The sequence below is a fragment of the Pinus tabuliformis genome, chromosome 2_1, assembly GCF_031772625.1.
Source record: "Pinus tabuliformis cultivar Carrire ecotype Pingquan chromosome 2_1, CPIR1, whole genome shotgun sequence".
NCBI classification, from domain to species: Eukaryota; Viridiplantae; Streptophyta; class Pinopsida; order Pinales; family Pinaceae; genus Pinus; species Pinus tabuliformis.
The window spans coordinates 50085715-50113359 of record NC_142299.1 but is presented as its reverse complement, the minus strand read 5'-3'; the positions used below and the strand labels follow the sequence as shown (position 1 = coordinate 50113359).

The window sequence follows — 27645 nt, the reverse complement described above, 5'->3', positions numbered from 1 at the left end:
ATAAATAAAAAACAATAATACAATGAAAACTTTATACTCACATTGTAACAAGACAAGGCTCAAAATTTCAATAAAATGCATCACTGTATATAATGAACATGAAAAAAATTATGACATGTCTATAATGCCTCGTAGATATCAAAACGAACATATTCCAGTAGCCCAGTACCTAACTTATTTACCCCACCTCAGGAAACCAAAAAAAGAACCATGATAGTCAGAATAACATGACATATGCATGTTTTACTTTCTTTTCCTATACAAATGTAACTGTCATTGCGCTTTTGAAGAATTGAATTCAAACTTTTAATTCAAAGTGAATGTTGACCACAACGAGCTAATGCAATTCTAAATTGTGAATGGGTTTGATTTTTCCTGTCATACAACTTACCTCTATCTTCAATGTTTTCGAATCAGAAGCTTATATATTTGTCTAACCCTGCATGCGATTCTTCATACGGTGGTTCTGTTAATTTTCGAGGAACGATTGACTATCGCAAGCATGAAGCAATTTTTCTTGTCTGCAAAGCTTGCTTTACCACGAAGCCTTTGAATTTCATGGTTCTATTCTTTTTGAGAATTCATCGTCAGCATAAAGGAATTTTAGTGTATTGAATTCATAGACGTAGCCGAGGGAGGGAAATCTTTAATAGATTTTGAGGTTTTTTTGGGATCGAAGAAGGTTGCATTCCCGTGGCGTTGGATCTGAATTTTAGTTAATTCCTTCATTTTTTTTACGGGTTTTGTGTCGCAACAATAATACTTACAAAGACAAGGTAGGAAGGAGGGAGACAAGGCAGGAAAGGAGGGAGAGACAGACACATCGGAGATCCAGCTGTGGTGCAGAAGCTGAATCCGCCATGAATTGGTTAAGGCAGCTGAGAAGTAGCTTTGGGATTCCATTCCTTTTACTTATTTATTTGATATACTGGACTCAGGTTTTCTCTTATATGCCCCTGCACATTTTCTTCATACTTACTTTCAGGTTTCTTGCACTGTAAATGCTTTCTATAAGCTGATGTTATGACAGTTTTTGAAGCAAATTGGAATTCTTCCACTTAGTTAAGTACCCATTGACCATTTGCGCTAAATTTGAATTCCCCTCCCTTTTTTCTTTACCGGAACAAGTATATCTGAAGAATTTGTAATTTCAAAATATCAGCTGCTATCCGATACAACTATTTCATAAATAGCATAATAGCACAAATAGAGCAGTTACAGCATGTTTTGACTTTGAATGCAGTTGGGGAAATATATTGTTCACCAAACCACTAAAACTAAAACCCTTTTATACTAAATTCAAATTTCTCAGTAACCGGGTCAAATATCTTTAATTGAATTTCTCACTAACCTGGTCGAACATCCTTAATTTCTCATGGATCAACCCGCTTTAACAGATTTTTTTTCCTGTAAATGGCCCTTTGTTAATTAAGTGGCTCTACTTTCAACATAGGTGCCAGGGGTATTTACTTTATCAAATTCACCCATAACTTGCACTTTGCTTCCTACCTGCAGAGATTATGCAAAGTTACCAAGACTTCAATCTGATGTGGCTCTGCTGTCACTGAGCTTGCTACCTTGAGAGATTATGCAAAGTTACCAGGACTTCAACCTGAAGTGGCTCTACTTTCAGATTAGGTGCCAGGGGTGTCTATTCTATCAAATTCACCCATTATTTGCATTAAGATTCATACCCCAAGAGATTATGCAAAGTTACCAGGATTCCAACCTGAAGTGGCTCTACTTTCAGATTAGGTGTCAGGGTTGTCTACTTTATCAAATCTACCTATCACTTTGTTGGACATTAGATAAATCAGCGCTCCTCGTGTGTTTCATGAGATGTGCTTAACCGCCTTTCATGGATCCATTAACTGTGGCAATGTGTCTGTTTACTAGCACCAGTGGGTTTTGGTGTAATGACAATTGTGATTCCAACAAGTAGTATCAGAGCCAAAGGTCTCAAGTTCGAATCACACCTGGCTCTTGCTGAGGGGAGATTGTTGAACATTGGATAAACCAGTGCTCCCTGTGTGTTTTGTGACATGTGCTTAACCACCTCTCGTAGATCATTAACTCTAGCGATGCTTCTGTTTACTAACACCTACAAGTTTTGGTGTAATGGCAATCGTGATTCCAACATTAACGCATCAACACATCTTGAGGGGTGTTGAACCTGGTTTTGTCCACTGAAAGAGCTATGATTTAACCATTCGATCACAAGCCAATTGACAAACTTCTTTTTATGTTTATGAGACTGATTTAAAATTGTTTTCTGGGCAGTTAAACCCCTCTTTTTGAGTGGAGAGGGTATCAAACTCAATCACAATCAGGCCACCTCTGGCAAAACGCCATGACTGAGGAATGTATATTACATCAAAGTCACCCAACGTTTGCACCGAGCCTCATCTGCTTGGAAGACGGTTTTAACACTAGGAGAGCTGGATCATAATCAGACATATAATATTGTTGAATAGTATCATGCAATTCTAATCTCTTTTACTGATTCATTTTATATTCTTGAAAAGAAGAGGGATAACAAGCAGAGATCTTTCGATGTTTCAACCATCAGATCTCTACTTTGGGTACAGCTGCCTATGACTTTGAGGCATATGCAATGAATTTATTTCCAATGTCATGGGAATTGAACTAGATGCCGTATGCCCTAAAAGCCATCGACTAGCATATGGAACATACAAAATCTAGATGAATTATTAACTCACTCTGATGAAATCTTAAAGAATTTGGACTTACTAGATAAGAATTCAGACTTGCATGGTTTCTTTTAACCTCTTAGTGAGACTATTCAAGCAAACACTACCACGTAGGAAAGTTTAAGTACCCGAAAGTTGTACAGGGCCCAAGGTCATGCTCCTATGGTTAGGTACGCCAAACCACCGCAATAGAACATTTATATTATGTACGCAAGTAGTGTGATATTTTTTCTTGTTTTGACTGTTTTCACCTGGACTTTACTGCAGAGGGTTTATCAGATATCTATTATGGATCTCCCTCCATTTTTTTTATGATATTATGCTTTTTATTTACCCATTTGTTCTTTCTTCCTCAGGGAGGAGTTGCCAAAGACATTCCTCATCTTGCTATTATTATATTCTGTATTCTCAAGCCCTGTTGACCTATTTTGATCGTTAGCGGTCGTTAATATAGTTTCTTTCCCTTTTCTTTATTTCTTTTCTTCTGTAGATTGGATGAATACTAATAGCCAATTTCTAAAGCTATTCATTACAGAAGTCCTTTTTATCTTCGCCAAAGGAAACTGGCTATTGTTACACGTTCTCTTTATTTTCGCCAAAACAAACTTTCTATTCATTACAGAGTCCTTCATATTTTTGCCAAACGAAACGTTCTTTAGATGCTCCAGTGACTTGTCAAATGCTTAAATACCTCGGGATGTAGGTCACTAATTAAATATACGGATGAAAAGGGATTACTATTTAGGATTATATGGAACTGGACTAGTTCTAAGATGTGGTCTTAATTCATAAGGTTTCTGTTGATTTTTTTCCTCTAATATGCTTTCATAAATGGCGCTGTTGGGCAATTTGATTTTATTTTCAGGGTTTTAGGTCCTTTGCTTGGTTGGCAGTTTCATACCACTTGAAGGACGAGCTTAAATTGAGCCCTTCTGCCTCTCAATTTCTGGTGTCAATTGCTTTTTTCCCATGGAGTGTGAAACCGATATATGGGTAGGCTTCTCTTTTGTCTCTCTTCTCACAATTTCTCAGTTAACCTGCCGTTTAAGACAATCACTAAGATATCTTACATCCAAGCTTGTAGCAATATTCTTCGGACTAAAAGCATATCTTTATACAGAATCTTGTCAGACTGTGTACCAATTCGAGGCAGAAGACGGCTTCCCTATTTGAACATAGCAAGCATTCTTTCGCTGGTTCCATGGCTTTTTCTTGGAGTTGTTGAACCAGCTAGAAATTCATATGTATTGCTTACAATATTCCTAACACTTCAAAACTTGGGTTCAGCAATGGCTGATGTTGTTGTTGATGCCATGGTTGCAGAGGCTGCAAAACAGGAGAGGTTGGTTTCTCGTTTTTCTGATTTATTCAAGCAAGCTGGACTAATATTTCAGGCAATCAACTAAGAAGATATTGTCTGTTAGCAGGGCAAGATTTGTTGGCGATTTGCAGTCACTGTCATGGTTGGCTATGGCAATCGGAGGCATATTCGGCAGTTTAGTTGGTGGCATTGCACTCTCTGATTTGAGGATCGATGTAGTATTTCTTATTTTTTCCATTTTCCCTACGATTCAACTTTTTGCCTGTGGTCTGGTTGACGAAAATCCTTCAAGCAGTTCTGGGACAATTGAGGTCAGTGTTAAGGTTAGTGATGAAAAACAAGGTGTTGAAACACTAATAGACAAACGAGAAGAACCGCAAGAAAATGTTGAGAAATGGGCATCTCAACCTTCTCAGCAGGTCATTACTGATGTGTCAGCAGAAGAGAATTTGCGAGATGATGAAGACTGGGTTAAAATTCAGAAAGAAAAGCCTGGTGATATTGTTGAAGAAAGTAACAAGGGGATGATAGATGGCATATCGATGAATGAAGAAGTACATGTCTCTGAGGATAAGCACTCCTTACTTAAGTTGCATACAGCGGAAGCGACTCGGAGGAGGAAAGACACCCGCATAAGTAAAGGGGATGAGAAATTCCCTGAGGTTCAGTCAGACATTATTGATTCTAAAGGATCTACAAGAAAAAGCTGGTTTGTTTCGGTGAAATCCACCATTAGAACTCTAATTGAGGCAGTGAGACAGCCAGTAATTTTGAGGTAATAATCAAGGAAACATGCATGCCATTCAAACTTGATCTCATTTCTTGTAATAATGATTTTTTTTAGGTTAGACAACTTTTATTTCTTTCTTTCCATGGCTGCTTAAAGTATTCTGACGATTATTTATATTGGCAAAATCAGGCCAATGCTATGGTTCTTTCTAGCTCAGGTTACAATTCCGAACATCTCAACTGTTCTGTTCTATTATCAGACAGATTTTCTCCATTTAGATGCCTCTTTTTTGGGAACTGCACGTGTGGTCAGCTGGGGTGGATTAATGCTAGGAACATTCATCTACAACCGTTTTCTGAAACGTGTGCAGTTGAGAAAGATATTCTTGTGAGTATTCCATACAGTAAACTACTCACACATTACTTATCTATCATACTCTCTAGATTTGTATTTATCTTGTGATCATGCAATGAAAAGTTATTATTTGTATTCTTGTCATCTTTTCTTGAACATCTCCTTTTAGGCAAGTGATAAGGTGTTTTATACCTCATCCAAATTTAGATTTAATTGGGGTTAGTTACATTTTTTTATGTGCAGATTATTATAGCAGCTTGCTTCATAAGTCCTATATTTCATATATTGTTTGGATGGATTAGAAATGGTATACTTAAGGAATGGATTGGGATTTATGCTTTTCAAGATCCTGCTAATGGTCATTTTACCCAAAGACTCTATCTAATTAATGTCGAGTACGTCTTTGACCTATGATTTTGAATCATCCTTGCATTTTTGTTTTCTTCCCTTGTAATAGCTTGGACTTCCACATCTGAAACACAAGCACAACATTGGTATGGTTATAGTGGTTAGAGTGCAGAGCATTCATACTTTGTATCTTAATGGAATGTGATGCTCAAACCTTTCATTGTTTGCATGGTGAACAGTCCCCTAAGTCACCTAACATGATGACATGGGACACTGTAATGTCCCTTACGGATTAATTGCCCAAGGGTGGATGAGATAGCCTATCCAACCCCATAGGCTATAGTCTTGATAAAGGGGGAAAATCCAATTCTTTCAATGTTGGGGCAAAAAAGCCCAAAATTAGGGGTTGCATTCACAACCTCTCACATTTGGGAGCCCATGAAGGAATCTATAAATAGAGGAGAGTTGGAATCAATTTGGCATCATCGATTTGGATTGGAATATCTCTGATTTTCTTGAGCCTGAGACTCTAAGGGTTTTAAGACCCCTTCTTCTTGATTAGTTTTGGTGGAGGTGATCCCACCCTAGCTAATCCTTCCGTCTAGTTCCAGTGGAGCTGATTCCACCCTACCTAGACACCATTTTTTCTACACTATTATAGCATATTCGCTTGGAGTATTTCGGTATGGTCTTGGCTAGCAAGAAAGGAGTCTTTCCTATTGATTCAACTGTTATGGCAAGCAAGGAACCTTTTGAAATCAGGGCTCTCTGTGATAACCTATCCATTTGAATCAACTAAAGACCTGAAACAATGAATTCTGGCTGATTATCAAAGGACGAGACCCTTAGTGGAGCAGCTAGCGAAGTTCAGGTCAAATTGCAGATTGTAGCTGCAGGGCCGAAGACCAGCCTGGTTGTAGGGCTGCAGATCAACCTGATTGCAGGGTGCATACCAGTCTGACTATAGGGCTTGAGGACAGACAACCGAAGCATTTCAGACTACAGAGGTTTTTCTTGGTCAGGAAAAAGTTTTTAGTTGCAGGACAATGATGTTGTAACTTGTTTCGTGGTATATTTCAATTGTACCAGTTGCTGGGCAATGTATTATCATATTCAAGCCCTAATTCTGACAGTGAGTCAATTCACAGGAGCACGCTTGTTGAAGGAACAAGGGCTTGATCCTTTGTACAATGAAGTCAGACCCTCCCTAAGCAACATGCACTATCATATTTGGATCGGGAAATTAGACAGTGAGTCACAATTAGTGTAGTAAACTGAATAGTGTTAGGAGTACAGTTGGAGTAGTTGTAATTGGGTATTGTTGTTTGAAGTATTGATGGACTGAATACTGGTATTGCAAAACTGGTGGACTATTGTTCTTGGGAAGTCAACCTTAATTCATTGTGCATTGAGAACTCATATTGTTACAAGAGATATTTATTGTTGTTGGATGTCTTTATGTTACTCAGTGATGCCTATTGTTAAATGAATAAATTGGCACTGTTGGCATATAATCTGTCTGATTGATTGAAGGAACCCTAGCTAGAATAGAAATCCCAAGGGTAACATTACCTTAGGACACTACAGGCACCTGATACGATGACACGGGACACAGAGGACACATTATATAAAGTCACTTGACAAGATGACAGGCTGCAATGGAACTCGTAGGACACATTATATATATATATATATATTATAAAAATATAACAAATTAGTGAATTCACACAAAAAATGAAATATAGACAAAGATTGAATTTAGAAACTAAAATATTTAGGTGATGATGATACAATATCAATTATACATACAACTAGTACTACATCAATGATGATAAATTGACAAACACACAAGAAATTGACAAGATTTTTTTTTACAACATTTGAAGCTACTGTTGTAGCCCTACTTCAATGGAATACTTGTAGACTATGATGAAATTGAAGGAGGGGGGAAATTATCAATGGGGGCATTTCTCCCCTTGGGGAGACTTTATCAATGGCGGCATTTCTCCCCTTGGGGGGACTTTATCAATGGGGGCATTCTTCCTCTTGCCCTTTTCCAACTGCCCTTGATTGAGCCATGATTCCTGTGATATGAAGTAAAAACAGATTGTTGTAAGAAAAACAAATTGCTGTAGGAAAAACAGATGTTGTAGCAAAAAAAAAAAAAGGATGACAAATCCACTTACCAACACTTCGAATCTCCTCGAAAATTGGTTACTCTACCTCGCTCTCCAAATCTTCCCACAACTCCAAAAACTCGACTAAATGAGTGAAAAATAAGGGCATAACCAAGCAGGCACATGTCCAAAAATCATGACACAACCTGACATCTGTCAGACACAAGTCAAACTTGCGTCTGACATGTGTCAGGCTTGTGTCGTGTCTGACAGAGCGAGGGTGGGGAGTGAGTGTGGGGGCGAGGGGCGTAGGGATGTGTCGGTAACTTAGACGACCCCACATCTTTAGGGAAAGTGATATGCTTGCCTGCAAACCTCCCAATGAAGATCATCTTGCGTATGTCAGCACCATGTCATAATCACTACCTTATTGAACAGGTACTTAGCTCTACGTTACTTACCGCCATTTTAGCCATGTGCACATGATTATTATCTTTAGTGCCCTGGAGTCCATTAACATAATAGATAATGTTGGAAATTGGGTAGCTTGAAAGGTATTTTCAAGTGGTGAAAACCCACCAAAAGTTAGTTGATTGGGCAATTTACCCAAAGTTGGGGTTTTTGACCTAAAGCAGTGGGTTGGGGACCTAAGTAATTAATTTCATATTCTAATTTATGGTTAAAGGGTTGAGTGGGAAAAACACTGAAAGACCAAGGGTTCCCCAAATAACCTAAAGGAAAACTATAAGTAGGAGGCCAAAAGGAAAGGCCTAGACACACAAGTGGAGAAGGACTTTCACTTGTGGTGAGAGGGAGGCTAAAGGACCTAACCGCAGATATGTCTAAGATAGTTCCAACAAGGAAGGTCAGGCCATGTTTGGTAGACCAAGGAAGGCCGAGTTCACGTCACAGTCCATGCAACCTTGAAGTGTGCCATAGATACTGCAAGAAGAAAGTCAGATTTGAGTGCTGGAAGGTTAGAACTGCAATAAGAAAGTTAGATCTGAGTGCTGGAAGGTTAGAACTGCAATAATAAAGTTAGATCTGAGTGCTGGAAGGTCAAATTTGTAAGAAGAAAGTCAAGTATGAGTGTTGAAGGTCAGATCTGCAAGAAGAAAGTCAGATCTGAGTGCTGGAAGGTTAGATTTGCAAGAAGAAAGTCAAATATGTGATTTGAAGAAGTAGAGCAGATCGAGAGTTTGTAGCAACATGTAGACAAAGGACAAAAGGAGTTGTTCTCTATCTGATCTTGGAGGCAAAGGACAACCAAAAGAGCAGTGGACAAGAGGATTAAAAGGATTGAGGATGAAGGACTACCTTCAACAAGTAAGTCAAGAATTGTCTCTGTATTTTGTCAGACAGATTATAAATCTAATGGAATAGATCTTGTTGATGTTGCCTCACTCTCACACCTGGTTAGTGGGGGGAAAATCCTTAATCCCACAAGGTGTGACTTGGTGGCAAACTAAGAGATGGGGCTGTCACCTATTCCCAACTCTCTTCATTAAAGCTCTCTCCTAGTTAAAGCTTAAGGGGGGTGGTCCCTAATGAAGGTTAGGTGAAGAAGTATGAGTTTCTAGGAGATCTTAAGTTGATGGGACCACTTCAAAATTATGAGCAAGCTTGGTGAATATAATGAGCAATGCAAGATACAGATTCAACAATCAACACAACATTCAATAGATAAACATGTAAACCAGTACCTTAATGATTGCTTCAAGAAATAGTAAAGACTTGCTCAAATATATACTCAAAATGAGATGACTAGTAGTTCTGCAAAAACAAATCAATGTTAGATGAAAAATACGAACTGCAAGATACAAATTGCATTGTAAAGAGATGCTCGAATAAAGATAAATTGCACTTTAAAGAGATGCTCAAATAAAGATACTATCATTCATGATCATAAGCATGTATAGTAGCAATCTAAAGGACAATGACTTGCAAATGAAATTAAGTGAAACAAAGTATTACTTGTAAATGAAAATGTTGTACTTGCTAAATGAGATACTCAACAACAAAAGATGACAACTTCAATAGATAGTTATAACTTATGCTATTCACCATGACAAATACATGAAATAAAATTGCAAGTAAATTGGAAAATGCCTTAAAGTAAATGAGTTAGAATGATATGCAACTTAGCTAAGGTGAGATGCAATTATCTTGGTAAATTTTAAAAACTAAATCCCTATTTTAGGTGAGAGATTCTCCCTTCAACCTCTTACCAAGGGGTAAAGATTGGAGTGACTGCAAGGAAGAGAGACTGCGGAAGCACTTGTCTTTGTTAACGATACCCTTCCCCTAATCCTTACAAGCCATGTGTGCCTTCGTTCCTACAAGGGAACAAAGCCACCTTCATAACTATAGGGTCACACACTTTACTTTACTCCGTACCAATTGGAAAAACTTTTAAGGAAAATCTCGCCCCTTTAATTCTTATACAACCAAGCTTATGCTTGGAGGTAAATTTTAAATGTGCAAGATCTAAAACTAAAATGCCTAAATGGGATGCCTAGATGTTATTAGTGCTTGCAAAGGAAAATATTTATACAAATGCCTCAAAGTAAGTGAATCAATTGCTCAAAATAAAATTGCACCAATGACTTCAATATTACTCACAAGCTTTGTAAAAGTAAATGGCATGTAAATATAAACTTCATAAATGACCCAAAATTTGCAACTTTGCTCCAAGTAGATGAAAAATGCTTTGAAAGATATACCAGTGAATAATTAAGACAATATTGAGCACAAGTTTGACATAAGTTAATGAAGCATATATCAATAAATCATGTGAGACAAAATGCTAAGTTAATGAAACTAGACCAAATAAAATGTAGCCAAAAGTGAAATGTGTTGAAGAATCTAAGGCAAAATGACATTAATGATTCTTCTGACAATGATAACTGCTTGAGATGCCTTTTTACTTGTTAGAATTATCTTCTTCTTCTTCTTATTATAGTGTGTTCTTCAATCATCAACTAGCTACCAAAACAAAGAGATCAACAAAATAAAAGTACACAAGATGTAGGCTCTAAGCCAGGGCAAAACTCTCCTCTTGAGATGAAAACCCTTCAATCTCTTTTTATAGATTCTTTTATTGACAAATACCAAGACCCTTGACAAAATATTTGACTCAATTCTTCTTCAAAACACTTGTCACTATCTCTTGCACTATTCGGCCTTCACTGTCTTCCTCCTGTGCACTGTATCACTTCAGTTCTTCTTCGCATTGTTATTATACTATCACTAGGAGAGTCTCGGTCTCCTTTTTCCTTTGTAACCCTAGACACAGTCCTCGGCCTTCAATGATCTCTTCTTTCGGTCCAAGATAGCCTCTCTGTCTTCGATCTTCTTCTATCACCATTCAACGCTTGATATAGCCCTTAACTGTAGCTGCCACTGTCTTAGAACAGACTTCGATCCTTCGCTTAGATGATAGACTTAGCCCGAGAACCCTTAAGACATTTATGCACCTATAGTCACCTTCCTTCTTCACTGTAATACCCTTATCTTCTTCGCTCTGAGATTCGTATTGTTTTCAGATCAAAGATGTCCGAATTGCTTGACGATTATGAGGTGAGGTCACTCTATATATATAGTGACTTATGCTTGTCATTTAGGCCGACATGAGATCCTAGAGATAAGCCGACATTACCTTAAGGAGAATATTGTCCTTCTTTTATACAATTGCAAGAGAGATAGTGACAATGTCTTGGAGTGTAACTTTGACATGTGTAACATGACTTCATGACTTCTTAATTATATTCATAACAAGACAACAAAACCTAAAGACATCAAGAAGAAGTCTTTGACCTATGAAAAACACTTCTTGCTCATGAAACCCATGATGCAAGGAATACAATAAATACATTTGTTTCTTCTTTACATGAAATCATAATTATAAGTCATTATGAAAACCGAACCTAGTTACACCTTTCTTCAACACTCCCTCTTAACTAGGGAGGTATTCATAAATGGTACATGGATATTCTCAATACTGAAGAGATCTCATAAGAAGAGTCGGACTAGTAACCCATCTGTATAACATCATTATAACCAACATTGTCACATAGCAAGGCCTTGACTAACAGCTCTATCTCTCAATAGATTAGAGCACACAATGTTGGTGAGACCAATGATTATAGACACCTTCATCATTGTCTCTCAAGGTACATACCCACCCGGGTGTTCACTGAGTATGACCTTCTAGGACTATTCTTATCTTAGGTTCCCAGCCCTCAAAGAATATCGGTCCTCTTGCCTACTCTTATCTTGGATGCCCTACACATCCTCAAAGAGCATCGGATGCCAGATGATTACCCAATCCTCCATTCTTTCTTCCAAGTGAAGACAAGAATGTTGTGTCTATATCTCCCTCTCAATTAGGGAGGATACATCCATCATGTGTCTACATTTCTCTTCATGGCCTTCACTAAGACTTACGGCTGTTAGTCCTGGTCTAGTGCATGACACATGAAATAGAAAAACACAACTGTCACTCCCTTTTAATCAGGGGTGACCCAATCCAAGCTCCCTCTTAATCAGGGACTTGTCTTTTCATCAACAACTCCTTCTTCGTGGGTCCTTCAGCTGCTTGATCAACTTCTTTCCTTGATGTCATGAAATTCAGTTGAGCTTCTTCCTTGTAGGGCATCAACCATCGATCACTTTCCTTCTTGGTTCATCATGTCATTCCTTTCTTCATGGAAAGTGGCCTTCTTCATATTTGGAACCTTTGTCATATGGCTACTTCTTCCTCATCATGTTTCTTTCAGGAGTTTCCATCCACCACATGAATGCTAGTTGTACTTGTACTTTCAATTCTTGTTCCAGTAGCCCTACATGAACTCATCCAGATATTATTCAAGAAATCATAACATTAAATCAAATTGTACCTTTCGAGATGGCTTTTCATCATGACATCTTCTTGTAGGTATCAGCATCCTGCATACATGTTGACACATCTTCCCAAAGATATCCATTGTTGAGGGTCTCCATCTTTTTCGGACTTTCATTAGAGTCTTCATATCTTTCTGGGAGATTTCCTAGTCAACTCTTCTAGATCTTTTGGATGTTGATTGCCTCCATCATGGTTGCATATCTCTCGATCTCTTCCTTCGTCACACATTCCATTCCGAGGGGTTTCTAATCAGAGTTTTGTAATTGTAGTCAACCACTTCATACTTCATATAAGGACATATTATGTTGATTTCATCTAGTATCACTTATGCCTTTTTGTATCCTTTTAGAGGAGGAGATCCTTTTCCATCTATCTTTTTCGGACTGTCATTAGAGTCTTCATATCTTTCTGGGATATTTCCTTGTCAACTCTTCTAGATCTTTTGGATGTTGATTGCCTCCATCATGATTGCATATCTCTCGATCTCTTCCTTTATCACACATTCCATTCCGAGGGGTTTCTAATCAGAGTTTTGTAATTGTAGTCAACCACTTCATACTTCATATAAGGACATATTATGTTGATTTCATCTAGTGTGACTTATGCCTTCTTGTATCCTTTTAGAGGAGGAGATCCTTTTCCCTTGATCATGCTTCTAAAGATAGAAGTAATGATCCATATTACCTGCACCCATATGACCTGTCAATTTAAAATTAAATACAAGCATACATACCTCATTTTACCTTTAGGTTATCCAGGCTTCTTTCAACAACTTCCTTGATTGAAAGATCTTCAACCCCTTGAATTGCTCTTACGTCATCATATCATCATCCATGAACTCCACAAGTTGGAGTTTCTATTGAAACACTTGCTTCATCCCTAGATTAGTGAATCTTCTAGTGAAGATTCCATCAGAGAATCTTGAGGATCTTAAAGATCCTTATTTGGCAGATGTTTCCCTTTTGTTGCATGATGAGCCTTCTTTAAATGTTTGAGTTCTGCAAAGTTATTGCCTTCAACTTGCCTTCTTCCATGGAAACCCTAAGTTGTTGAATGAGGTATCTTACTTATCCTATGAAATTAGTTACCCTCGTGATGATGTCACGAGTTCTTGTTTCTAATACTTCCATGATGTCACACCGCATCTTATTATATATTTGTAGACATACTTTATGCAGGATCTAGGAGCCCAAAAAGAAACTTATAGTGAGAGAGACTAACTTAAAGATTTCTACTCCCTCTTACCATGGAATTCATTCAACTCCTTCCATCCTAACCAGTAACATGAATTTTCTTTTTCTCCTATATTTGATATTGTCCTTTAAGGACCATCTTTTCTTCTTCCAGCTTCTTTTATGTCTCCAATGTTGTCTACGTGAGAGGACTTTAAGAGTTTTTTTCTCATGAATTCAAAGGAGACCTATTTCAATGACTTCACCTATCTATGAGGACTGAGACTATCCTCCTTATGCAAGGACCAGCATATCGATTTCCTTGTAAAACGAAGTCATTTAAACCAAAGATAGATCATAAACATGAAAGATACTTACTTGGCACATGAAGAGGAGATCCTTACCTTGATGCTTCTTTGAATGAGATTCTTGCTAGAGCATTATTGAAAACCTTTTACCAAGACTTCTTGCACTGTCCAATACCAAGCATGACAAAAACTGCTCCGGACTATATGTTATTATGATATTCGAAACTGCTTCATCATCTTAACTCCTAAGGTACTTTGACTCCTTATCAGGTCTTTATGATTATTGATATACTTGACATGGCACTATATTGCTAATACATAAGGAGACTATGGAGCATTAGCAACAGTGTGTAGATACTGATCATCTCTTTATGGCACTGAGACCTAGCACTACTTGCCCAGAATAGAGGAGCTAACATTGAGACACTTCTTTAGAGAGGGCCCAAGAATATTTATCCTAGTTATGCTTAACAACATTATCTCCAAATTGTGACTTTACCGAAGTAGAATGCAACACTTAGCATACTGTGATGTCACCAGGACTTCATGCTGCACAACCAAGATATATTGTGAGATATTTGTATTGAGGAGGTTCTGTGATCTTGACACCAAGAAGTGAGACTATAATGCCATCGATTTGAATTCTTCTTGAGGAGATCTGAGACTATCACTGATGTTGCAGTAGTGGCATCACCTAAATCATGTAGCATCACTGAGATCAAGTAGTAGTATGGAACATCACTGTGAACCCGAGACATAAAGCATCATTGAGATTATGTCTTATCACTGAGCACTGAGATCATGTAGCATTACTGTGTAGCATCATGAGCCATACATTACTGTAAGCACCGAGACTATGGAGTATATCTGAGAATTGTAGACCTGAGATTGCAGAGGTGATCCGAACTGCACTCCTGTAATAGACCCGAAATCACAGACCCGAGAATTACAGGACTGTAATTGCACCCGATGCAGAGGATGATCGATCTGAGGTTTTGTAATATCATGTTACTTCAACATTTGTGATATGACATAGATTGAGACAGTGAGAGGCACCATAGAATGGAACCTGAGACTGTTGTCTTGAGAACTGTAGGTATGTCAAGGTTGTATAATGAGACCAACTCCAGAATTCCTGAATTGATCATGTGTTAAGGTCTGAGGTAATACTTCACCAACAATGTAGATGAATCCAAGACTGAGAATAGCCTTTAACTGAATAAGTGTCACTTAAATTCCCTTGACTGAACCATAGCTCTGATACCATGTTGAAGAATCTAAGGCAAAATGACATTAATGATTCTTCTGACAATGATAACTGCTTGAGATGTCTTTTTACTTTTTAGAATTATCTTCTTCTTCTTATTATTATAGTGTGTTCTTCAATCATCAACCAACTACCAAAACAAGGAGATCAACAAAATAAAAGTACACAAGATGTAGGCTCCAAGCCAAGGAAAAACCTCTCCTCTTGAGAGGAAAACCCTTCAATCTCTTCTTATAGATTCTTTTATTGATGAATACCAAGACCCTTGACAAAATACTTGACTCAATTCTTCTTCAAGACACTTGTCACTATCTCTTGCACTCTTCGGCCTTCACTGTCTTCCTCCTCTGCACTATATCACTTATGTTCTTCTTCGCACTGTTATTACACTGTCACTAGGAGAGTCTCGGTCTCCATTTTCCTTCGCAACCCTAGACACAATCCTCGACCTTCACTAATCTCTTCTTTCGGTCCAAGATAGCCTCTTTGTCTTTGGTCTTCTTCTATCACCATTCAACGCTTGATATAGCCCTTAATTGTGGTTGCCATTGTCTTAGAACAGACTTCGATACTTCACTTAGATGACAGACTTAGCACGAGAACCCTTAAGACATTTACACACCTGTAGTTACCTTCCTTCTTCACTGTAATACCCTTATCTTCTTCGCTCTGAGATTCGTATTGTTTTCAGATCAGAGATGTCCGCTTGATAATTATGAGGTGAGGTCACTCAATATATATAGCGACTTATGCTTGTCATTTAGGCCGACATGAGATCCTGGAGATAAGCCGACATTACCTTAAGGAGAATACTATCCTTCTTTTAGCCCACTGCAAGAGAGATAGTGACAATGTCTTGGAGTGTATCTTTGACATATGTAACATGACTTCATGACTTCTTAATTATATTCATAATAAGACAACAAAACCTAAAGACATCAAGAAGAAGGATTTGACCTATGAAAAACACTTCTTGCTCATGAAACCCATGATGCAAGGAATACAATAAATACATTTGTTTCTTCTTTACATGAAATCATAATTATAAGTCATTATGAAAACCGAACCTAGTTACACCTTTTTGCAACAAAATGCTTGCTTCTAAGTAAGTGAAATGTTTGCTAGATTGTAAATTTCTTCAAAGTAAAGTGCTTCAAAATGTATGATGCATGATCAAAGAAACAAGTAAGCATGTAATGACATCACATAATGAGACAATGTACTCCAAAGAACAAATTGCTAAATTAAGCTTGCCACATAAACTTAAAAGTATTTGCTTGCTCCAAGAATGTGCATGAAATATAATAGGTTGCAATATACAAATACTTGAGAAATGTAAAGCAAGTTGAAATAAAATTAGATGTGGATGCTATGTGAGTTAGATTAATGAAAAAAAAACATGTAGATGAACTAAATGAGAGTACTAGAAAATAGAAATGCAAGTCAATCCACCTAAGAAAAGTCCTCCCTCTAAATGAGGAGGAGAGATTCCATGGGTAAATTCCCAAGCTCCCACAAGAAAATTGGAATTTTTATTAGATGTTACAATGAGGAGAAGGCCTTTAGAAGGCTGCCCAAAAATGAAGGAGAAGCTTTTACAAAGTAAGAACTATAGAAGCTAGAATCTCCTTGTGAAACTTGGCAACCACAATAGCCAATGGAAATTCCTCAAATCTGAAAATTACAAATAGACAAATCAACCTCAAAGGGCCCACGACCTAGCAATTTTTTGCAGCAGCCCTCAAGCAAACTCGACCCTATAGAAAGTGCTCACGACCTCCTTGAAATTTGATCCCCATGTGTGTCAAAGGTCCTGCAAACACTTGTTAGAAGTTTCAAGAAATTTCTCCTCAAAATATGTCACAAGATGAGTTAAGAAATGCTTCAACTATGGGCTGCAAAGCAAAATGAATGTTAGTGGAGAGAGCATGCAAATAAGACACATTATAATACACCCTAATATACAAGAAACTAAACCAAGTGATGGGAGTGAAACCCCATACTTGTCTAGTCTAGAAAATTGCTCTTAATTAGCTTATGTAATCTTTGGAAGCTCTAGATTTAGATCAAAGAAATATGAAATTTAAATTTATAAATGATTCAAGTAGAATATGGGAAAGAGAACTCCCCTCTTGCTTCTCTTTAGATGAAAGCCTTGAAGTTAAAATTGATGGGTCTTGAGCAATCTTGAATCCGAGAGTGAGTTGATCTATTTGAGACTTCTCCCACGCCCAAAAAGGATCCTACACACAATTCAAACAAAATTTTCTTACACACTTGGAGACAAATATTAGCTTACAAAAAGAAGTTAGAGCAACACAATGGGTGAAATAAACTCCAAAAATCAATTAACAATTTCACTCCTATAATATTACTCTAAATCAAAGATATGTGCAAGATAGCTTGCACATATCAATCCAAAATAAATGGAAAAACTAATACAATTCAAATGCATAAGAAATTGAAGCACAATAACAATAATAGGGAAATAAATCACTTCAAGATAGCCAAGATAACAACCCCCAATGATACCCCAAAGTCTTTGTTTTATTAGCAAAATGCAAGTGTACAAAATGACAGAGTTTTCTCAAGCCCAATAACTCATAACATGAATACATAGTGAGAGCCCAATGCTCATTTAAATAGAAATTTGGGAACAAATCCCAATGAGAGATCCAAGTGAAAAGTGGTGTTGGAGAATATCCCAAGGAGAGAAGTTGAATTCCAAGTGGACAGATGAGATGACATGTGTGGAGCTTCAACCAAATCGAACTCTTTGAGGTGGCCATCGAATTCTTCATCAAGCAAGTCAAATATTCAAGTGGAGAGCTAAGAGATGCCAAATGTGCAACAAGAGGGAGTTAACTCCCACCATCAAACCAAGAAGTGACACCTCTCATTGATGTTCCCAATGTACCATGAGTTGGACCTCCTTGAGGAAATGCGTAGGCCTCCCTGGGAAACTCATTAATCCTTGTAGATGCCAAGTGTAGAACTAGCGGAGTTAAGTTGGAGACAAGCCTCTAACAAAATCTCAATCAAATATCCATCAAAATATTCCCTCATGTGCATTTACTTCCAACCAATTCGATTTTCCCGGTCAACGAATCGAATTTCCCTTTTGTAGCAAATAAATCGATTTTCCCATGTGATAAATGCTTTTATGATGTCATGTGCCAAATCACCTTCCACTTGTCTTTTGACTTAACTCTTGACATTGGATAATTTCCAAGTCATTTTCTCACATGGAGTTATTTATTTATTTCCTTTTATTTAATTTTTGGGGTAATTTATTTCCACATTTTTCACTAAACTTAGGAAATGTGGGTTTCGAGGGTCTAGAACTTATTTTTTACTCCTTAAAGTGTCACGGTAAAAAATTGAGGGTGAAAGGTGTAATTTTGAGCACACATACCCCATACAACTTCTTGAGACATCACTTATTACATTTTACATTCAGAATTTATTCAAAATTTTGCCCTGCGAGAAATTAAAAAGATTAAAAAACTGACTCCTAGACCTATTCAAATTCCACGAAATTTTACAAGTGATCTATTATGGTAATATACAATGGCTCTAGACACTAGGAATCGCCAAAGGCCTCGTCATCAAGCCACATTGCGGCTTTGGGGTTATGCTTGGAGGAAAAAACTCAATTAATTATTATGTCCTCGAAAGTACCTAATAATTAACCAAGTAAAAAAACCTCCCAAAGTAAACTCACTTGATGACAATATCCCAAGTTACCTAGGCGTGTTACATGACGCAATTCATCACACTAACATCACTTTACATCATCTCTACAGGGCCTATGGAATCTGAGTACAACATGAGAAGAAGATAAGAAGAAGAAATAGAGTTAAAAAACTTTGATGATATAGTGAATTCTGATGGTACTTTAAGCCTATAACACATCCTCAGGCGTGGAGTCTTAATTTTTTTTTAGGTACACTTCAGTGGTCAACATCCGACTCCACATGGGGATGCATGCTAGATAAGAAGTGATAGTATGCAAGGACTTGAAACATGCATCTACCAACAAAAGACATATATCAACAACGCCCGTTCATAATATCATCATATGAAATCAAATATAAACATGAAGAAGTACATAAATGGAAATTTATTCTAAGAGCATAAATTTGAAACTACTTCTAATAGCGAAAAATGACAAAGATGAAAGTTACAAATACGATAGAGAGATGCCCCATGGCATCAAATATTCTCTTTGTATAATAGTTTGAGCAGTTGGCCGTTGACAAGTAGCTCAAGTGATTCTCCGTCTAAGATTCTCAGGTGGTAGAAATTTTGTCGAGTTGCTTTTCTGATGGTATAGGGTCTGTTACCGTTCAAACTAGCAAGGGACCTAAGGGGGTATCCCTAAAGGGAAAATGCTAGGCCAAGGGCACAAATGGAGGCTTAGCCCACTGTCACCTCAGCTAAGGCTCTCTTCTATTTACGGACTTTCATCGATGGGAGGAGACCTGGTATGTATGGAGTCACTAATGAAGGATAAGTTAATGGATATGAGTGACCCAAATAACCCTTTCCTAGAATTTGAAGGATAAAGATTGCTTGCTTTCTAAGCAAGGTACTATGTAATCTAGGGAAAGGAAAAGATGATTTGAGGGTTAGGTTTATGGGATAAGGCTTGTGAAGGAGTTCCCCAATCCCTAAAATCCTTGTTAGAATTGGTGTCCCAGATGATCCTTGAAGAATGGTCCTTTGAAGAAGTGTGACCATACGGGGCCAAGTGGACCCGGTCTAGGATATGAGGAAGGTATGAAGCAATCAATGATATTCTTACCCTAGACAAGGTGGGGGAAAGGATCAAGAAAATAATTTCACTTGAAGATGTGGTCTTGACCCTATGAGGCACTAGCCTTGGGGATGGAAGGGAAATTTTTGATCTCGAAGCTAGGGCTTGACTTTTCTTCCAACTCCACCGTCGGAATGGATTAAAAATTGGAGGAGGGCTAGAGGAAAGGCTAGCACAGGAGACCCTCGCAGATCAAACTTTTTTGATGGCTAGCTTGCCGGGAAATTTGTTAAACTCACATGGAATGCAAACAACTAATATGGAAGATAAGCATTAGATTACATAGATTATTGAGATGATATACATTTATAGTACATGGTGTGACCCTTGGATCCATATTCCAAGTGGTCTCTTGGACTTTGGTGGCTGTTCACATTCCACACCAACCCATAAAGGATGAGGTGTCCAACATTCCCCCCTTTAATCCGAAGGGGTATGTATGAGTCCAAGAAGAGCGCTGTAATACAAAATGTGCAAAAATGCATGGCAACATTAGGTTGAATGTGCTCTATGAAATGTTTGGTATAAGGGGATGGTTTAAGGATGACCACCAACACTATAACACTTAGTGCAGTTCTCGATACTCTTCCAAATCTGGCATGAAGTTGAGGTCTTCTGCTAGAGGAAGTGCTCCTCATGTTTTGAAGAGGGAAACCTTCAACCTTGAAAGGAAGGTCTCACCCCGCATAAAAAGGGAGAACCTCAATCTGAAAAGGGAGGTCTCAACCTATGATGGTTTAAGGATGACCACCAGCTTTGGAATGCTTAATGCAATTTTTGGAACTCTTCCAAAACTGGCAAGAAGCTGAAGTCTTCTGCTAGAGGAAGTGTCCCCAATTCTTTGAAGAGATGTCTCAACCCCGCATAGATGGTTTAAGGCTGATCATCAATCAAAGGCATGCTCAAGGCCATCTTTGTCTCTGACTACAACTCTGAATCTGGTATGGCAGGTTATGGCTCAGGCTCGCTTGATGTGGCTTTGAAGCTTGTAGATGACCATCACTTCCCCCCCATCAGATACAAGGTGAGATGATGGAGAAAACTCAACTGCAAGACCTTTTAATATTCTAGAAGAAATTCGGACATATGACTGAAACATCTTCTTGGCTGTTGAAGGCCATTGCCAAGAAGCGATCCATCCAAGTCTCAAGATGAATCTTTGTTCTTGCAAGAAGCTTGTTTTTGAAGTATCTATGTGAAGAATGAGTATGCTGACCACAATGCTTGCATGGATGAAGATCAAAACAATGATCTTTCACATGTCCAACTCTGTCACAGTGTTGGCATTTAAGAATCTGTTGTGGTTGCTGTGGAAGAGGACCAAAATTTGAAACCGTTGAAGGTGAACTGTCATGAAGAAATCTAGCACTCTGAAGCTGGATGGGCTTTGATTAATTTGGAATGTGAAAGGAAACCTCCTTATCATATCCAAGACCTGTTCTGTGCTTGTTATGGACAAGCTCTTCCCAAGGTCTGATGACCGACTTGGGAAGTGCAGGCTGAATTTCGGCTTCTGCATGCAATTCTGCTGATTCTTTGGCACTGGATTTGAATCAACTTGTTGCTTATGAGATTCTGTTTCAATGTTCTGAACAGAAACAGGTTTAGAATGATGACTCCACTTATGTATTTCTTCCTGCTGGAATTGAGATTCTAGTTGCAAAAACTCGATCTTTTCCTGTGCATTATGCAGGCAGGTCTGAATGTCACAGAGAGTGACTTTGTTGATGTTTACTTCCCATCAACAATGGAAGGTATCAAGGTATTTAATAAATCTAATACATCACTATTTAAAGCCATTTTCACTTACAACAAAAAAGTACTGAAGCAACTCTACTATTTTTAAGCTAGAGAAAAATGGAAATTAATAGAGTGGCTTTGATATAAGTCTCTAGACTATCAAAATATGCAACGATGAGGTGATGTCTCTATCTCTATAAAAAGACCAAACTGTCTTACAAATTGTCTGCAGTTGTCTTCAAGTTAACTCAATGCTGGAATAAAGCTTCAACACAAAGTGACACATATTTGTAAAAGGTCTTGCTTATCATAATACATCCTACCACATAAATATACCACCTCCAACCATATGCACTTTCATATCATTAAAAAGACTTTGATATTCAATGCACCACATAAACATTCAATGCACCATGGAAGATTCAAACTTCACTGTTAATATAGCTGGACTCCGGAAATTGTTACTTCTCTCCCCTTGCAAATAATAAATATTTTCAGAGGGTAGCAATGGGTCCAAAGAACAGTACAGACACTTACGAGGAAGTTTGCATGCAATGCCTGGAAGAGAACAAGAAGCAGATGGAGGAGCAAAATCTCATAGCACTCTCCAACAGTTTTTTAAGGCGTGTAATTTAGCACACTAGATAACCCCTCAGAGGAATGTTAAGTCACGAATGCCGAAGCTGGAGAAAGGTCATGTCTCAGCCGGAACTGTTGGACAATACAAAATATGCGCTTACGGACTAGAGAATTTGGCTAATTCACGTATCTTTTGTTGAAATGCCCAAATATTTTTGAGTATGCTATTTGTGCTGCGTACATGAATGCAATAGATTTTCCACGCACTCCAGCGGCTACAAAAATTCTCGAAAGACTCACAACGACTATTCCAAAGCCACGACCTGCGAGAGTTGGTGCTATCATGTATGCCTTAGATGCGATGTCTACCTCGTTGTTGAATGCAATTGTCACACCCGCTTTGAACTCCGGTAAACTTCTAAATACAATGGTTTTTCCAGTCTCTCAAAATAACTTCGCTTGATAATCTGCCCTATACATTATAGATGCAATTAGGCTTTGTATATGGTTGTCAGATTTAAGGTCCTGGTCGGACAATTGTTCTTAGTTGTAACATATAAGTGCATGAGGTAAAGATTTTTGCTTCATAAGTAATGATCTGCGTTTAATTGAATAACTATCATCTGCAATTAGCATTTGAGATTCCATTTCCTATAAAAATGTTGAGGCAAGCTCCACAATTAAGGTTTTAATGGCCGTGATCATGGAGCTAGTAGTGACATTCATTACTAAATGATATTGTGTCTAGCTACAAGGAGAAGAAGCCGATTGTGTGAGAGACCAACGGAGAGGCGAAGCTTAGCACTCCAAGACTAACACTTCTAATGTAAGATGCAGCTGTGGTAACCTGTTCATCTATTTTATTAGTCATTCATTCTTCAAATCCTCCTCTCCCTTGCTACAATCTCTAAATCGCACGGTCCTCGCTAGTTCCTACCCCAATGGAATTGAATACGAAACCTATTGATCCACGCAAACCCCCGAAGGTGAGTCCCAAATATCTTTGTATGATAAGGCAGAGAATATGAGGCAAGCGGGTAGGCAAGAGGTAGGCAGTCAGTCTCACTCCCTAGCCCGTTTCGTCTTAATACCAGGCTAAACAACTACTACTGCATGGGATTCAAACACCAGGCGGCCTGTGTATCGACCAAGCAATTAATCAAAATACAATAACTATTAACAACTAAGCGTGCATTGTCAAAATGCTATTCATTCAGATTCAGAAGAGGTCAGAATACATAGCACTGTTAGGACCAACCTATTTCATGATGAGGGAGCGTTAGTGTAGTAGAGTCTTAAAACAGTAACAAAGGGTGTTAAATGTGCAGAGAATATGGTAGACAATTACGATCATAATGGCAAGGCTGAAATTCAGAACATGCATACCTAGGTGGAGGCCACAAAACTAGTGGCCCAAATTGGAGCAGGGCCAAAATTTGCCAGCTCTGATACCATGTTAAACTCACATGGAATGCAAATAGCTAATGTGGAAGATAAGCATTAGATTACATATATTATTGAGATGATATACATTTATAGTACATGGTGTGACCCTTGGATTCATAGTCCAAGTGGTCTCTTGGACTTCGGTGGTTGTTCACATTCGACACCAACCCATAGAGGATTAGATGTCCAACAAAATTGATGCCCTAATCATCCCAATGTGGCTAGTTCTGGAAGGTTGTGAGAAAATGTGGATTTTAGTGACCACCCTTGGTAGATCAGTGACTTAATCTTTGGGAGAATGGAGTCTATGCTAAGTAAGAGTAGGATTTCTTGGTTCCCAGTCAAGGAGGCCTCAAGATCACTTCGTTTGCCTTCTAGGTCAAGAAGAAGCAACCTTTCAGCTTTTATACTTCAATGTACAAGAGAAATGGCTTGTGAAGGTCGGATTTTACCCCTAAGAGATTTCGCTCTTATTACATGGCCCATACATTGAACAAAATGCTATAATAGAGACAAATTCTACAATATTAAACAGTAAATGCATGCAACAATTATGCCCTAAAACAACAAAAATCCCAGTCCAACATATATGACAAAAGTAAACAAGAATAACATCAAAAGAATGTACTTACATGTAATAGAGTATATCCATCCATTCACAATTGACAATAAAGAAGCTCCAAGAGAAGATAGACCAATATCCATATATCAAAACTCATCCATAAATATGCAATTCATCTTTAGAAAAAAGTGCGAAAATCTCAAGAGAGATAAGAGATCCAAAACCAAAGTGATGATGAGAAATGAACTCATCCCACTCCTATATATACACAACTTAGGAGTTCGAATTAGCCTCCTTGGCCTACATAAGCCCCAAAAATAAAATAATGTGCTAATAATACAACTTTTGGTAACAAACCCACCAAACTAGTTCATAAATGAAAAAATAAGCCTCTCAAGAGGTCAAATAATAATCTATGCATGTCGTAGGGCCCTCTAAGAAGCCTAATGAGGTCTGTGGGTGCCACAATGAAGAATAGGACCCTCAAAAGTAGTGGACAAGGGGTTGGCCCCTTGTAATAACCTGTGTTGCTCCAAATGACACGTGGGCGCACACAAATGTCCTCATGGGTCTCCAAACAAATCGAAGATGCCTGTAGGTTGTCTGCAAGGGCTAGGATGATAATGTAGGCAATGCCACATCATCGTACAAGTCCTGGATCATCTGCCAAGTGTATGGTGTAGATCTGGGGCTAGTTGGGCATGATGGATCAGTGCATCCTCCTCGTCCAATAAGAGAACCACGAGTAATCTCTGAATGGCTGTGGGGATCCATGAATTGCAATTTTCTGCTGTGGAGGCCCATGGCTCTCAACGCTTACCCTATATGTGCCAATGTAGTCCTTTGGAAGATTAGGACCCCGCATAGGGAGACCAAACCTCAAACGGAAACCATCTGCAATCCTGCATAAGATCAAATGTGTCCCCTAGCCTTCTAGTACAACAAGTCATTAAAGAAATCGAGTAAATGAGCTTACCTAATCATGAACCACAGGTGGGGACTTCATAATGGCCTGCCCTTCCATAATGGGCTTCGGGATGTGCCAATGTCTCCTAAACTCCTAATGGGTTAACCAAGTATCCTATTAGGTGGTTTCTACTTCTAAAGGGGATAATATAGTCAAGGTACATCTGTCAAAAGGTGGTGGGATGTGATAAATAGGTGAATGAAGTAGGGGATGAAAAGGGGCAGCCTTGGGTCACATGCTGGGTACAAGAGTAGCTAATAAGAGGGAAACTACACTTGGGTTTATAATGTGTAGGAGGGAGCAATTGTGGTACATGAGGTGCCTCGACCTTGATTTTTCCACTCTTATTTATATGTCTTTTGCCGTTTTATGATTTTCTTTGATTGACTACTCGGGGCTAAAGGGGTTAGAGCATGATGTATAAGATATAACAATGAATTTCCCCCTTTAAGGTGGGACGGTTCATCGCCCGCTAGGGGTTGGGACAATCATGGGTTCCTATATGATGAAGAAGGCTCATAAAACCTATTGGAACCAGGGTGATGGCCATGATGATGGGTAGAGCTCATGTATTGGCTTTTGTCCACGTGCTAAATGTTTTTGTCTCGACCATCTTTTGAATTTTGTGGTACTTTTCCTGTTGAATGTGACCATATATGCTTTTAACTTTCTTTTCAGCTGCATCAACCTCTGGGCTTCATTCCAGGCCATGACCCAAGGTGTGGGCAAGGGGAAGGGGCAAGCTGACCCTATGTGGACTCGATGGAGGAATGTGGACCCAGGTGGGAGAAATGATGGATGGGGTAGTAATGAATGGAAAGAGGGTAATATGAGCGGATAAGGGAGTGGGACCACGCAACCAAAATCGGGGTTTCCCGTGAAATACCATCCCTGGAACCAAATGGTCAGTAAAAGAGATCCCACAAGACTAGAATCCAAGGTTAATTCCTAAAAGGGGTCTAGGGGACAGAAGCACAAACCTAGCCCATTCTTTCCGCCGAATCCTGCCATTAATCCATACTGAGAAGTGTCCATGATAAGCAAACTACAATACTCAGTGTCCAAATGACAAGGCATACCTTTAGATTCGGGAGGCCCACCTTCAAACATACGATCATGGCAGACGGGGAAGGGACCACATGGCTGGCTCAAGGGGTGGAGAAATGGCATAATGAGCTAGCTGATGGCTGCAAGGGGCCGTTGGCTGCTGGTTGAGGACCATCTTGGAGAAATTTTTTTCTCCTAGGGATATTACCCACAAAATGGTGGGTAACATCTGGCTCCAACTGGGACGTGATCTCTCAAAGAAGTGGGCGAAGCTACTCGAATGGGAGGTCACGAGAACTCCAACAATCTCTTGGTTACATAGACCTGTCACCTGCACATACAATAGATGGAAAAACACAGGGCAACATGCTTTCGTGACATCTCATGATTGCACATGCTAATATGTTAGGCCATAAAATCAACAGAAAAATAAAGATATGCAAATTTTAATCTAAGTGTAGCTAATCTACCATGAGAAATATCATATGACATTATTTCTAATGCAAAAATCAGCATGCAATGCATCCTACTCTACCATGCATATGATACAATGTCAAGCCTCAGGATAATACTCCTTTAGGAGTTGCCCATTCACAGGAAGGGGAATGGCTTCTCCGTTCAAAGTTTCTAAATGATATGAGTTCACTCCTGCCACATCACTTATCTTGAATGGACCTATCCAAAGGTTATCCCACTTCTTGTGCATACCAGGTTTTTCTCTTCTTTTATCCCACAAGAGCACTAGGTCACTAGGTTTGAAGGCTTTGTGTCGACTATATTTGAAGGCGACTTTCATTTTATCATGACTACGACCAATCTGGTCAAAAGCTTTCCTTCTATTTTTATCGCTTTCAATTAGTTGATCGATCCGGGATTGTATGGCGTTTTGTTGATCGGGAAAATCTTTCAGGCATTCGAGGATGGGCAACTGCATTTGAATAGGTAACTTGGCCTCAGAACCATAAACCAATTGGAATGGGCTAAAACCAGTGGAAGCCTTCACGGTTGTTCGGTCAGCCCATAAGGCGTACTTGATCTTGCTATCCCACCCTCTTTTATTATCACCAATGGTTCTTTTGATAATTTTTATGAGGTTCTTATTACTAGATTCAACCTACCCATTTCCTTGAGGGTAGTAGTTGGAGGAATGCGATAAGATTATGTCGTACTTGTTACACAGGGATGTCAGAGCCATGGAATCAAAAGCTTTGGCATTATCAGTGACAATCTTGGTGGGAACGCCAAATATGGTAA

The 27645-nt window shown here is 38.6% G+C and overlaps 1 protein-coding gene across 1 annotated transcript; it reads left to right on the top strand.

Annotated features, from left to right (window-relative positions):
• Window positions 1-291: 291 nt before the first annotated feature.
• Window positions 292-5153, top strand: LOC149198728 (putative folate-biopterin transporter 4). The gene is made up of 5 exons (XM_089402138.1): window positions 292-938; window positions 3577-3704; window positions 3832-4053; window positions 4139-4807; window positions 4952-5153. Exons 1-5 carry the CDS (start codon window positions 861-863, stop codon window positions 5151-5153), a joined length of 1299 nt encoding a protein of 432 aa, XP_089258264.1. The 5' UTR covers window positions 292-860.
• Window positions 5154-27645: the final 22492 nt, after the last annotated feature.

Excerpts from the sequence above, each read along its gene's own strand:
- LOC149198728 (XM_089402138.1), top strand. The coding sequence starts at position 861 with ATGAATTGGTTAAGGCAGCTGAGAAGTAGCTTTGGGATTCCATTCCTT. Across the intron at positions 939-3,576 it reads ATTTGATATACTGGACTCAG|GGTTTTAGGTCCTTTGCTTG; the intron begins GTTTTCTCTTAT and ends TTTTATTTTCAG. Across the intron at positions 4,054-4,138 it reads GAGGCTGCAAAACAGGAGAG|GGCAAGATTTGTTGGCGATT; the intron begins GTTGGTTTCTCG and ends GTCTGTTAGCAG.